We start from the raw sequence: 13,889 nt of genomic DNA, 5'->3' as shown, positions 1-13,889 counted from the left end.
AAACGCGACAAAGCTAGCATTGTCATTCTATCTGTTGATCTAGATCTAGAAAGTGTCCCCGTCTACGTGTAATTCTCGATAATTGAAGCAATCTTACTGCTGTTATGTGCAGCATACTTATCTGATAGTGCTGTAACGCCTACCGGTACATCTTGTTACATATCTTCTGGTACTAGTGCAGAGTCATGGCGATCATTGACCGTTACATTAGCACGATCATTCTCAGCTATTACATAGATTGCATGTTGATTCATCGATAGCATCAACCCATTCAGCATCTCCGCTAACTTCGCTTGCACTGAGCTCGAACATGCACTCTGTAATGCTAGAGCTCTCTTTCCGCGGAACAGATTATGCGCCGCGTTAGGCCTTCATTGTTTCGCAAGCCGCAATGCTCTGATTGCAACGCCATATAGAAACACACAACTTGTTTTGCAATTACACCATAACTTGTAGTTATAAATATTATCTAATATCTGCAACCGTTTTGTTTTATAAACTAAGCATAAGAAGAAATAGAATATGCCCTCAGTCTAGACTATTATTAGAAGCAAAAAGCCTTTATAGTTATTACTGGCAATACAGTTTAATAACTGAACGTTTTTGTGCATTGACGCGTAACTAACGATTTTCAAATACCAATTTAGGTGCATTAACCACATCCAATGTCAGTTGAACTATTACAAATGATATTTAGTTCGTTGCGATACCGCGGCTTTAGCATTGAAACAGTGAAAAAATCAGCAGTTCTCGATTCTAGTGGCGATGCAAACATCGATCCGTACAATCGTGGTACCAGTCGACCCTGAGACGGCCGGCAACGCAGCTGCCGACGACTTGTTTAACTTTTTTATATAACTTGATCGCACGGCTAAGTTAAGGAAGCCAGTTCTTATGCTACAAGTGAGCATTCAGTGTTTCAGCAGTATGAGCGATACATTAAAGTGGTACATTGTTCGTTGACAGTTCAAGCGCATGCCTGAACGAATGTTCTTTGTTAGAAAAGTGCTCGTGAATCCAAGTGATGTGAAGTGATATCGGTGATGATGAACAATGATCTACGAGAAGCCTCAGGTGAACGGTGGCGTCGGTCCACCGCCGAGGCCGCGGACTTTCCGAAGGAATTGCGGCGATCAAGGTGCACCAGGCTGATTAATACTCCCAATTTATTCGATACACGGTCAATAACTTAACGGTTCCGACATGACTCAAGATTGTATTTATTGTTAATTGCCAAAAATCCTTGTATTTACCAGCAGAAACGGGTTTATAAAATAACTAACTCGTTTTGCGAATTTGCTTATTTCTATAAATCCATAAAATCGTATTTGGCATTGAAAAAGCATCAATTATTTTCCATGACCGAGTCAATTTCATGCATCAGCTTGAGTCGTGGTCGTGGATCTGTTCTGGGTTGAGGGAGATGGTTGGCCTGTTGTGACCTTGGTCGTGATCTGTTGTAGTGTTCATAACGTCGCCGACGAAGGTGTACATCGAGACGAGCGCGAAGTGCGCGTACTACAGCCAGAACGATGAGCGTCCGCGGCGGCGCTGGGAGGAGCTCGGCGACCGCGTGCGCCTCATCGACGTGCTGGAGCGCACCGTCTGGCCTGACATCAGGACGATACTACAAGATGGAAAACACGAAATACAAGATCTCATCGCATTTTTTGGTAGTTACTGCTCTTGCTCTGTCATTTGTTCTTCTTTACTTCGAGCTTCTTAATTCAAGTATATTGAAGATACCTTTTTAAATAATTCCGGTAGCTCTGATGTATCATCTCATTGTATACCCGTAACAACACTGAAACAATGCTTAACGGATATTGCACTACCGGCACTCTATATAAATCTGCGGAAAACCAAAACAAACGGTGTACGATATCTTAAACAAATCCAATTTCAATTGGAAAAAAAACTGCAAAATATTATGGTATTGTCTGTATGTTTGTCAACATCCCTCGGATGTTAGGATTGAGTGGCTTCGCATTATATGCGTGTAATAACACTGAGCGGTGTATCATTAGCTATAAGAACGGCTCTCGCGATCGGAGTGACTTTCTAGCTTTCTACCCGATAGACGTGCTCTTCTAGATCATGTGGTGAAAAACTATAATTATTATCAATGAATTCTTTGCTATTGTCCCGGGACTTTACAATATTTTTGATGAAATCGTTGACCTTTGCAAGTTTAGTACAGTTTAATCCGTCGTTAGATTCTGCTGTTGTGGATATTTTGATTTTAGGTGAGTTTTTTTTATGTTTTTTATGTTTGATATTTTATGTATTTTTTCAACAGTGTTTCTTTAATAATTTCAATACTTTTGGAAGAATAACTAACGATCGGTTAATAGTTTATTTTTATATACTCTTGTGATTTGAAACAATTTGTCTCATCCTAATTCCATCAGACAGTTTCTAGTTCAATACCTATAATTAAACTCATTGAATAATGGATCGCGTGTTTCACAGAGTGCACAAAGTTGTGTCTGACAAGAAAGTGAAAATACAAAAACTCAAACATGACATACACTTAAGTTATTACTTCAAATCACTGTTTGTTGTCAATTTTCGCGTTTTCAACTTAACATTTGAGACTTATGATAAATTGTTTGGGATGTCTCTCGATTTCTTTCACGTGTCGTCACTGGTACAAGATATTCACTTTCAATAAGAAAATGAAGTCATACTTGTACTCACGCCTGTACCTGTAGTCTGAACTGGTTGTTAATGTCAAAGGCATAGATCATTATCGTGTCTTTATCGAGTTTTACTTCCTACAGGGTATTTATAATATATTTGTAGATACAAGGGCAGAAATAATCACGTTGTGACGTAGTTTTTGTGACTTAACGACATAATGAATAATTGTCATGAGCTTATAAAATTCTTCGCCTGGGCATCTATTTTTGGAAACGTGCTAGTTTTTCACTGGAGTCTGCGAAGGCCTACTTTGAAATCAAACAATCCAAAATTTTTATCAATATATCTCCCAAATAACCAGTAAATTATTATTTTTTTGACATAGAATAAATAAAAACTTTTAATTAGCCAAATATTTCAAAAAAGCCTGATGGATTAACACCAAATAAAGAAAAACAGGCTGGAACTGGGAAAAACCAAAGTCTTGAAACTATAAGGCAACGAAGTCATCAATAAAAATTAGGACTATGACTCAAACATGTCCAAATACATGTTGAAGAAATCATGCAATCCATCAGTTCATTACACTGATTATATCTATTCAATTGAGCAACAGTTCGCTATTCATGCGGTCGTAAATTGTTTTATGACGATGAACAAACTCTTTGAGTTACCCACTGATCTTTATTCTAGTTTAACGAAAGAAGAACATAGTATTTCTGACATGATAACGTCTTAAACTGCTTTGTTTTAGAATTTTAGAATTATTTCCCGTACGTTTTATTTCATCAGCTATTTTAATACGTGCTTCAAGTTATTCGGTCATTATATTTCGATCGTGAATCATGTGTAACTATTTTTTATTACGATACATTTATTTATCTAACCTCTTCCGCACTTCACTTTAATGATATCCAATAACATGTTATTTAAGCTCTTCTGTTCTTTAATGAAAATTCTAAATGTTAACATAACATCCTGTGTGAGATAAATGTTTTAAATCTTCACAAAGCGAATAGATTTGTGAAAGTTGAAATAGCTATCTTCAAATCGGTTGGAAGGAGTGAATCAATCTACGGCAGTGCTACCTTATCATGACGACAGATTTTTCAACTAACTTGCATTTAAAATGCATCCAAAATGGCCCATTTCACACATTGAAACTTTACCTCATATTGCATGAGCGTCTTTTAATACAAACTTCTTAAGCGTCAATGTGCTAATGCTAATTTACCTCAACTACAGTCCATTACACACCTTCAGAGCTAATACATGATGCAAATGTTGTAGTCAATCATTCGCGCCGACCGCTTGTTACTCGTAACTTAGCAACGACCGTCCGTATGACCGCAGCTTGCGCAAGAGTAGCTGCCAGAACCTGTTCGCGACCAATTTATGTAACGTTAGGACCTTGATTCTTTGCTACATCCTTTATTATGAGAAAAAACCTAATGTGAGATGCCGCTCTCGCCTTTTTTAGTAGGTAGATAAAGATACCACATAACATTTCATATTTTCCTTGATCCGTAAAGGACTCGTTTCGAATTATAAACAGAGCCAATTTTTTTTTACTGTTTTGTCATACTTAGAAAATCCCCACGACGCGGGGCTTTTTATGGATGGCGCAGATCATGCAAGTAATATGCAAGAGTTGCTTAAGAGCTCGCTTACCATACGTTATGTAACCGAAGGAGTCAGGCAGCCGATGTCCTAATTTTACACCGCGTAAACATAATAATTATCTCAGGTTATCTTCGATTTTGCTACTTACTTATTACTATGACGGTTGTAGGAAGAATAATGTTCTAATATTTTTTTGTAAATTGATTTGAATTTACAGAAAGCTTACTAATTATAGTTCGCCCTTGAGTTGATCTTCGTTTATATTTTCCGTCTATTGTACAGTAACCCTAGTCTATTGTGCACTATTTACTACTATTTGTATTTGTACTCCCACTATTATTAGGATGTTTACTATTCTTACTGAGTAATTCGTCATCGGATGCAGCAACACATAACATTTCATGTAATGAATCGATTATCAAATGCAATAGCTGAAAATTGTTTTTTTAATGTCATGTTTCGTCCACATGAGTGCGCAAGAGTTGCCAAACGAATGTACCTGATCAACAGAGACCTTGACTCTAGTTGTTCTATTGTCTTTTTGATTATGTTACAGATTATACTTTACAGGTTATATTTTATTCCAACGTTTCCTGAATGTACTGAGCTCTTATACATTAAAAAGAAATAGTTTGGTGACCACGAACACTCTAACTTCGGTAAATTATACTTTCATCATCTTTGCTTTCATCTCTAGGGTTTGCTCTCTGGTCTTGTCAATTTAGTTATGACTGGTCTTTCAGTAATGCACGAAAATGAATGTTCAGCAACTTATTTAGTTACAATAAACATTCATTGTATTACAAGAAGCCATTAACGGTTAAAAGCAGTAGCGTATCATCCTCTTTGTCTCCGTAATAAAGTTTATCTCTGTAACCAATCAAATGCCGTCCGGAAGGCTATTTCAACAGCTGTCTCCTTGCGCAAGAGTATGTTGTGTGTCGTGTCAACCTGCTGACGGATGCCTCAAATTATGTAACCAGTGGTCATTAGACCTTGACCATAAGTGCTAACCGGCATTATACTGGCCCTTTGTTAATTAATTGAGAAGTTTCGTCAGTACCTACCTATATGAAAATATTTATTCTTCATTGAGTCTATAAAATATTTGCAATATTTGCCCTGTTACAAAAGGTTGTTTCTAGTGAAACCTGACCTTCTCTCTCAGACTATAATCAATACCTAATCAAGCCAGCTTCCAATTAGTTAACTCTATTTAAGAAGAAAGCGAAAATTTTGCAGGTCTAAGGTTGCCGGATCGTCATTCGCATTATGAACTTTCTCCTAAACTGTTTTTAATTATTTACGTAGAAATTTTAAAGATAGCACTAAAATTCTAAGATCTTTGTTTTAGTACCTACTTATATAAAATATTTAATACTCTGAATTAAATAAAGTTACTAAGTGTTATGGACGAGAGCAACAGTTTCGACCTTTAACCAGAGAAGCTGACTTTAAAATGTTAAGACAGTGAAATGGATTATTATACTATCTACAAAATACAATATATGTGACGTAATTTTTATTTTAATCTCATAAAATAGTAAAATAAAACACGCAAACAATCATAGTTCCGACACAACAGAAACCGAATTGTTTACTTCGTTGCTTCTCGCTTCGATAGATGGCGCTGTGCATTTGGCACCGATTCCTGAATCGCGCTATGGTTTCGTTACCGCGCGTTGGCTATAAGGACGGCCGAACCATTTTGCGTTAACTCTAGTTTCCCTTCAAAACGCATAAATCTTTCGCCTTTTACTAAAGATTTCCGTGGAGGGGAACACTCAAATGAGTCTATAATATTTTTCGAAAACCCTGCTTCGGCAGGGTTAGCAGTGTTGCCAACTCGGATTTTAAAAAAGGCGTAGGTCAGATAAAGAAAATTATGTAGAAATGTGAAATTGCCATATAGAAAATACGTAGATCTACGTACTTTTTTTTCTGAGTGAAATTAAGAGAGTAGGGTAGGTAAAAGTAAATAAAACGACAATTTATATTACCCTAAAAGTAGTAGACAGCAGACAAACAATAAATTTAAAAATAAATTACTGTGAGCAAACAAAAAATCTATGAATTATAGGTCTACCAGAATCTCATGGCAAATATACAAATATAAAATCATTTATTTATATAGATATTTATATATTTGCACATAGGGTATGAAATAAATAAGGTTAAATAATGAATGGATTTTAATATATTTGTGTATAAAGTTTGGCTTATTTGCCATGAGATTCTGGTAAACGTATACCACCTGTAGTTAATTTAAACAAGTTTACTTTCAGTATCATCACTTTATTTAAATTATTATTTTTTTATTAAATTGAGCGGGAAGTTGAAAAATAATATTTTTTTAGGTTATGAAGATTCACTTTGACACTTTGACGGTCACGTCACATTTCATTTTCTTTTTAATTTATGGCTCCTCCGTTTCAAATGAATGGCGCGACGTGTTGAGTGGCGAGGCGAGGGGTGTGCGTTAGTATGAAACGGAACGTTTATTATTTTTTTTTTGCGAATAAAGGTAATTATGCCCATTCAGTCTATTTTGCAAATTTGAACAATTTTGATAGAAAATACGTAGATTCTGGGACTAAAGTTCGTAGGTTCGCAAGAAAGGTTTAAAGTACGTAGATCTACGTAAAAAGACGTAGAGTTGGTACCACTGAGGGTTAGAATTCTTGAAAATCTACTGACTGAACGTGAACCATGGTATTTTGAAGCATAGTTTTGCTATCTGCAAATAAACCAAAATATAGCTGGCTGGTCTGTTAGTTCACAATGCATATTTTAAAGCTGTTTCGACCTACATTTAACCTGTGAAACTGGCTTTAAAATGCTAAGCAAGTGTAATGGGTTTTACTATCTATAAAATACAATATATGTGACGTAATTTTAATTTAATGTCATAAAATAAAATAGGTACACAAGTAGAAAGATGCGACACAACACAAGCAGAATTGTTTCTACTCGCTTCGATAGATGGCGCTGTGCATTTGGCACCGATTCCTGAATCGCGCTATGGTTTCGTTACCGCGCGTAGGCTATAAGGACGGCCGAACCATTTTGCGTTAACTCTGGTTTCCCTTCAAAACGCATAAATCTTTCGCCTTTTACTAAAGATTTCCGTGGAGGGGAACACTCAAATGAGTCTATAATATTTTTTGAAAACCCTGCTTCGGCAGGGTTAGAATTCCTAAAAATCCACTGACCGATATGAAGATTGAACTGCAACATGGTATTATGTTTTTTGAAGTAGTGTTTTTTTATGTCCATGTGCTATTTTTTTTTCCTGGTTTCTCATATACGACCTCTTTGTCGACAGAATGTGACAGCAGTGATTCTGGCCACTTGTACGAGTCGCTGGAGCCGGCGCCCGCGCTCCACCCCCCGCACTCCGCCCCTCCCCTGCCCCTGGAGGAAGACTTCGACTCCTTCGACAGTGATACGGACACTGATGATCACGATAAGGTGAGCAGAGCACATAGTATTCAACAAAAGTAAGAACTTCATACTTTTGTTTTTAATTTTGTACTTACAAATGAAGGTAGTATGAAATTTAAAAAACACAGTACGTAAGTTTGCTCCTTGATATTGCATATTTGACGATGCTAGAACCATAGTTGCATGGAAAAATCATAATTCTTTCAGGCTATACTGATCTAAGCGCTTCCCAGTATTATTTTCCTTGAGAAATCACAACATCTCACTGCCATAGTGATCTAAGTGATTTTTTTGTAAAACTAAGAATGTTAGTTTTAATAAATAACTCATACCTACTGATAAAAATTGTTATTTTATTATTTAAAACTTACATGAAGTACATATAACTAAAAAATAATAATAAAAAGCTCATAGATTTCAAATAATAACGCGTAACGCATTTCCTTCATTTTCTCAGAAACATAGTATTGTGCCCCAGATCACTCTGGTTCCAGCGTCGTCATTTATTTTACGTATCGTCTGTCTGCTCTAATCCAAGTAGATAATGGGACATATTTTTTCTGGAATAATGTAGGATTGTTGCATGGATTTCCTTCAGTATTTTAACAATAGTTGTGAAATAACCATTGCCAATTCATAAAACCGTGCTTATAAAGCTATATGTAAACAAACATATAATATCCTCATAGACTGACGGAAATAAAAATAAAACAGTTCATTCATACAATCGTCATATTTATGGGAATTCCGCCGCATGAAAGAAAATAATGGCGTCATCTTACAAACCTCAGGTTACGGGAAACTATAACTATTAGGTCAGTGTTTTTGTAGATGAGACACTCATAGCTTAGTCTTACTTCATCTTTGGACAAACAACACGTCATGTGCATATATTTTCAAAGTTTAAATAATTAATTAACGTAGAAATAATATTTTTTATTGTTTTTCTTAATTTCAGTCCTCGTACGCCCCTGCAGCACCCACGTTACCCGCATCGAGACTTCCCAACCCGCCTACTGGCGGAGGACAATACACCCTGACGAAAATAGCCAGCGCAGCGCAAAGAAAAATGAGGCAAATCAAGAGAAATCTCACTAAAAGATATTCCGGTAAGTGAAAAATATTAATTAAAAATAGCAAAAAGATATTCCGATACCGGGAATCGAACCCGAGCCTCCTGGGTGAGAGCCAGGTATCCTAGCCACTAGACCATATCGGATGATACAAGGTCATCGAAATAGTGGTTTGATCTCGTTTGGAATATTTTTCTATACTATAATAATATTGTAAAGAGGAAAACTTTGTTTGGTTGTAATGGATAAACTCAAAAACTACTGGACCGATTTTAAATATTCTTTCACCATTAGGCAGCTATATTATCTGCGCGTAACACGGGCTATATTTTATCCCGGTGAGGGCAGTAGCTCCCACGGGACGCGGGTGAAACCGCGGGAAAACGGCTAGTATACAATAATGTTATAACTAATTAGTATTTAAATACCTAAAAAAAACTTGTCTAATAACAGATGTTTATGTTTTAATAACTGATTTCCCAAAAACGAGGAAGTCCTCAATTCGGATGTTGTTTTTTTTATGAGATATATTTATCGGACTTTAACAATGTTTCATAATATTATGATCACTTTAAACATCTCTAGCCAGAAAAGAAACTACTTAAAAACCGCTATCTTTGATGACCGAAATCGTATCACCATATTTGCCGATATCGCAAAGATAAACATTGACCCAGTTTCGACATCTCAAACACAATCAGCTTTAACCGATCATTCTGTTTACAGTGGCGATGGACAACAAACCGTTCACGAAGGCGGCTAACAACCAGACGAATATCTATGACACGGCGAAGAAAAAAACCCCTATATACGCCAACTGTGAGAGACAAGAGCCAGTGTACACGAATATCAGCTTTAACGACTCACGAACTGTGCTAAATAAGACTGAAACTCCCTTGACAAAGGTGTATGGGTCGTTGAAAGAAGAACTGAAGACTGCTATTTCTGACAAGAGGGGTAGTAATGGGGACGTGCCACCTCCGCTGCCGGACAAGCCTCCTCCTGAGAAGCCGGTGACGCCCACCAGTGAGACCAGTAAGAAGGATGGTGGGACGCTGTCGAGGAAGGCGTATTTCTCATTCAAGTCGAGATTCCGACGCGCGACGTCGCTGGCTGTTGACATCAATTCCGATGTACCCAGTGCCCTCAAGATCACCAATTCAACTTTCTACTTGACTGACTCGATGGATGGTGACTCTGGATTTAGCAATTGGTGAGTATTCAATAATTATAAAATCAAGGATGACTGCTTTAAAAGTACTTACCCAAATCTCAGCAACGAAAGAACGAACGAACGATCGCATGCAAGACAAGGTGCACATAAGCTTAACACGTTTCCTGTAACATTGAAACCATATGTAAAGCATTAGTTCAAAATTTCATACATTAATTTCTGAACAGCAGCGACAGCGGGCAGCCAGGCAGCACAGAGACGCTGTCACCAGAGAGCGCACCCCGTCGCCGCGACGGTAGGCGGCGCCTCGCCGACTCCTCCCCCTGCCTGTGCCCGCCCGCGCGGCCGGCACTGCCCCCGCCGCCGCCGCCCCCCGCGCCCGCCGCACCCCCGCCCGCGCCCGAGCCGCCCGCCACTGACTTTAGCGCTGTCAACGAAGGTAACGCACTAACGCACAGTCGTCAACTGGACTCCGGTGGGCTAGAGCTAAATATGCCGAATAAACCCTTGCATTACAGAGACAGTTAGATTACAGCTTTACTAATAATATTTAATGCTAAGAATTGGATGCTTTAGAAGAACTGAGCTTGATTTATTCCTAAGAATATAAGCTAGTTGGAAATCGAACCAGCACCAAATCACGAACCATCAAATATTTTCTAATGATGTAATTTCTTGTGCCATTATGATTTTCAAATCTTCACATTCAAATATTTCTCGTATTATTTCGTTTTCATATGATTTAGCATCCCTAATTCTATATTACGATTTCTATCCTCCTATGTTATGGCGCAGAAGGCCCATTCATTCATCAAAATTCAACACTAGTTTCATGTCTATGATGTTGGTTCGATCACCATTATTAAGTTTAGTCTTAATTAGGTACAAAGTAGTAGTTAGTTTAAGGTAAATTACCTAAAATTACCTACATAATCAATTAAAGATTAGAATTTAAAGTTTGGAGCAAATAGTAACTACTTGTTACTTAATATAATACCTACCTAGGTTATAATACACCTAGTACCTACTTCTTAATTCTATTAGGTAAACTATACTAGAACTTCATACACTTTCGTCCTCCCGAATAAAACTAAATTAAGAAAAAGAAATTACATACCTACTATTTATCTATTTTCTTCGATTATATTCCAAGTATTCTCTTGACTATCTTTATAAAAAGTCATGGAAATAGATATTTCAGTTGACGCCTGTCCGTATCGGGTTTCAAACGGTTTAGCCCTTAGACTTCGGTCTATGGTCAACCGATTAGTAGAGCCAAAATGGCTGACGACGAAGACAGCGCTAAACTGAGGTCAGTGCCTGCGACATGGTGGGAATAACTATTTCTAAAATACCTACTGGTTATAGATGTAAATACAATATGCCATAAAAGAATATCAAAAATATACACCGAAATAAAATGCTAGGTAGTTCTCAATTATATTTTTAAAGATCTTGAAGAAAGTATTAGGATAATGTCTGTTATAGATTTAACAAAGCCTTCAAAATTAGATTTTCAGAGAAATATTCCAAAGTCGGAAAACGCTACTTATATTCGTATTCTTACATAAAATAAACTTAATTTCCATTATTTCTAACACCTATTCATATAAAAAAAAAAACAATTATCTAAAAATCCAATTTTAACGATATTCCTCATGGCAGCGTGCAATTGTAATTTTCCGCGAGTCATTACTATTAAGCTAAGCAACCTTGTAGTAACTGCCTCGTCTTGTAAAGGACCGACATTATCCGCTAAGAACATTGTTCTTCGTTGCAAGATATGTTGCACAAGTTTTCTTTGTTTTTTCCTCAATTAAAACAGATTTATTCTATAGAAACTCTTTGGATAAGGTTGCTTATAAAATTTAATAATTCACTTCCAATTTACAATGCATATTAACGTTTTTAAATGATAACAATCACGGTTAAGAATCAAACGTGCAATACTTACTAATAAAAAAAAATAACTTACTAATCCCGAAAATTATTAGGTACATGAATAAGTTTATCACCAAGCTTTGAAACATGAAAACATGTTTCCATGAATTTTAATTTAAAAACAAATCCAAGATGGCGGTTAACCACAAATGCACTATGACGTATTACATCTGTTTCTGACTACACAAATAAATAGTTATTCCCACAAAACGAGCGGGGGGGTGGATCCTGCACTGTTCACGTCTATATGTTTGCACTGTCTTGCGTTTCTTTAATATTTACTATTCGTTATTTTATTTATATTCTTTCCTTTCTGGTTTCCAAAATGGTTGACTCATTCTAACATCCACTGCAGTATATTTAGAAAATTAATTCTTTTATAATGCTGGAGTGTTAAGAGTGAGCTAATCTGTTATGGAGACCATTTTGTTAATATTCTTTGTAGTAACACTTGGTTGGGGCTCGTAACACCATAACACATTCTCTAGAAAAGCAGCACATACAAAATTATTTAAGTTAGCTAGGAACCAATTATTATCAATAAAAAATGTCTGCAACAATTAGTCTATCAGCCACAGGTGTTTATTAAAAAACAGATACGTAGCTATAAAAGAAAGTTAATTCCGTTAACCGACAACACAATGTATGTCATCTCATGCTGAGAACTGTCTGGGCTCAAAAATAGCCAGAATATCATATTTATTTCTTCGTGTCCTCCTTTCAGCTGTGTCCAACTCCTACAATATGGGATAGCTTACCTTCATTCTATAAAATACAAAATAATCGCTTCCTACTATCAAACTATTGAAGTAATTTACTCCAATAAAAGCTGACAAAATCTCCTGCTAGCAGTGGGCATATAATGACATTTTCTTAGAAATCTGGGCCATTTTACATCATACATGATCATAATAAAACGCATTACGGTATTACATGTATAAAACATTATCTCGCAAACCGGTCTCCTGTGACCTCCCATATAGCAAAAACATATACTGGATAATACTGTAATAACTAGTTATTACCAGTTTTGTATTATTATAATCCCAGCAAATTGCTCTGAAACCTTATCAATGTGTATGTAGGTATGTGGTTCCAATTTCAGTGACAAAGGGTTATCCTGGGTGGGACTCATTTGTGTAGGCTGTATGGTGTATTACCTTTGTGTGTGAGGAATATAAAGATGTTTAGCTATGGTGGTGACGCTAGCGACCTCTGCACACAATTGGTTGTTGCTACAATGCGGCCATGTCTGTTAGTCATCTGTGAGCGTCGACGCTAGGTCCTCGTGGTTTTATAACAAACTCCCGCGCATTTTGTACGTCTTTTGTGATGTGTTGCACTGTGTGATGGGTCGTGAGTTCTATATTCTTCCACTGTTACAGCGTTACTATTGCATGACTGTTTTGTTATATAATTTAGGCATGTATTTTTACTTACACGTATTACTATGAATACGTTGATTTTAACTTGGCATATCTGCCAGCCTACGCATATCATTGTCTGTTATAACATTTTGTATTGTTTAAGTTCCTCGTTCATAAATAATAATTAACATTAAACGTTTATCTTGTGTCATTGATTGTACCGAGTTCATAACACAAGTTTTTGTTCCTGTTTTTAATGTTTCTCTCCATTCAACTGTTACAAAACTTATAAACTATGCAGCAGTTGCAATGAATGAGAAACAGGAAAAACAAGTGAACAACAATTGCTCATTAATTATAATTTTTTTAATTCATGTTCATCATGTTCCTCACGATTGTATTTAATCACAGCTTTAGTAACCGCACGCTGCAGACTAAACAGCCGGAAAAATTATAGAAAATCTTTAACTTAATCAAAGTTTTCAGTCGATCTGATGCCTATACAAAATATCTGATCGTTATGATGTGCGTTCAACCATCCATCTTCATACTGATTTATGAGTCCAAACAAACTCGGCCGACTAAAAGTTTGCAGTGTGTGAGAGCTCTTAGACAATAAACGCA

At 36.6% G+C, this 13,889-nt stretch overlaps 1 protein-coding gene and 3 non-coding genes across 13 annotated transcripts in view; 3 read left to right on the top strand and 1 right to left on the bottom strand.

Moving 5' to 3' along the window:
• Window positions 1-13,889, top strand: part of LOC124631467 (ephexin-1) — a 97,092-nt gene that overhangs the window by 65,787 nt on the left and 17,416 nt on the right. For 3 of the 10 annotated variants that reach the window (XM_047165875.1, XM_047165874.1, XM_047165876.1), the window contains exons 2-7: window positions 967-1,138; window positions 1,464-1,673; window positions 7,592-7,737; window positions 8,669-8,819; window positions 9,510-9,996; window positions 10,185-10,252. In XM_047165875.1, coding sequence (XP_047021831.1) covers window positions 1,054-1,138; window positions 1,464-1,673; window positions 7,592-7,737; window positions 8,669-8,819; window positions 9,510-9,996; window positions 10,185-10,252 — 1,147 coding nt within the window. In that variant the 5' untranslated portion in view covers window positions 967-1,053. Of the gene's footprint in view, window positions 1-966; window positions 1,139-1,463; window positions 1,674-7,591; window positions 7,738-8,668; window positions 8,820-9,509; window positions 9,997-10,184; window positions 10,397-13,889 lie in introns of all 10 variants that reach the window. The other 7 variants (XM_047165869.1, XM_047165868.1, XM_047165870.1 and 4 more) reach the window with 5 other exon arrangements.
• Window positions 5,981-6,097, top strand: LOC124631567. Its single transcript, XR_006984524.1, has one exon. It is a non-coding gene; the product is annotated as a U5 spliceosomal RNA (small nuclear RNA).
• On the top strand, window positions 7,339-7,455 carry LOC124631566. The gene has a single exon (XR_006984523.1). It is a non-coding gene; the product is annotated as a U5 spliceosomal RNA (small nuclear RNA).
• On the bottom strand, window positions 8,858-8,929 carry Trnae-cuc. Its single transcript has one exon. It is a non-coding gene; the product is annotated as a tRNA-Glu (tRNA).

Source organism: Helicoverpa zea, chromosome 6 (genome assembly GCF_022581195.2).
Source record: "Helicoverpa zea isolate HzStark_Cry1AcR chromosome 6, ilHelZeax1.1, whole genome shotgun sequence".
In the NCBI taxonomy this organism is placed as follows: Eukaryota; Metazoa; Arthropoda; class Insecta; order Lepidoptera; family Noctuidae; genus Helicoverpa; species Helicoverpa zea.
Note: the sequence above shows the minus strand (reverse complement) of the source record. Positions and strands in the feature narration are given on the sequence as shown.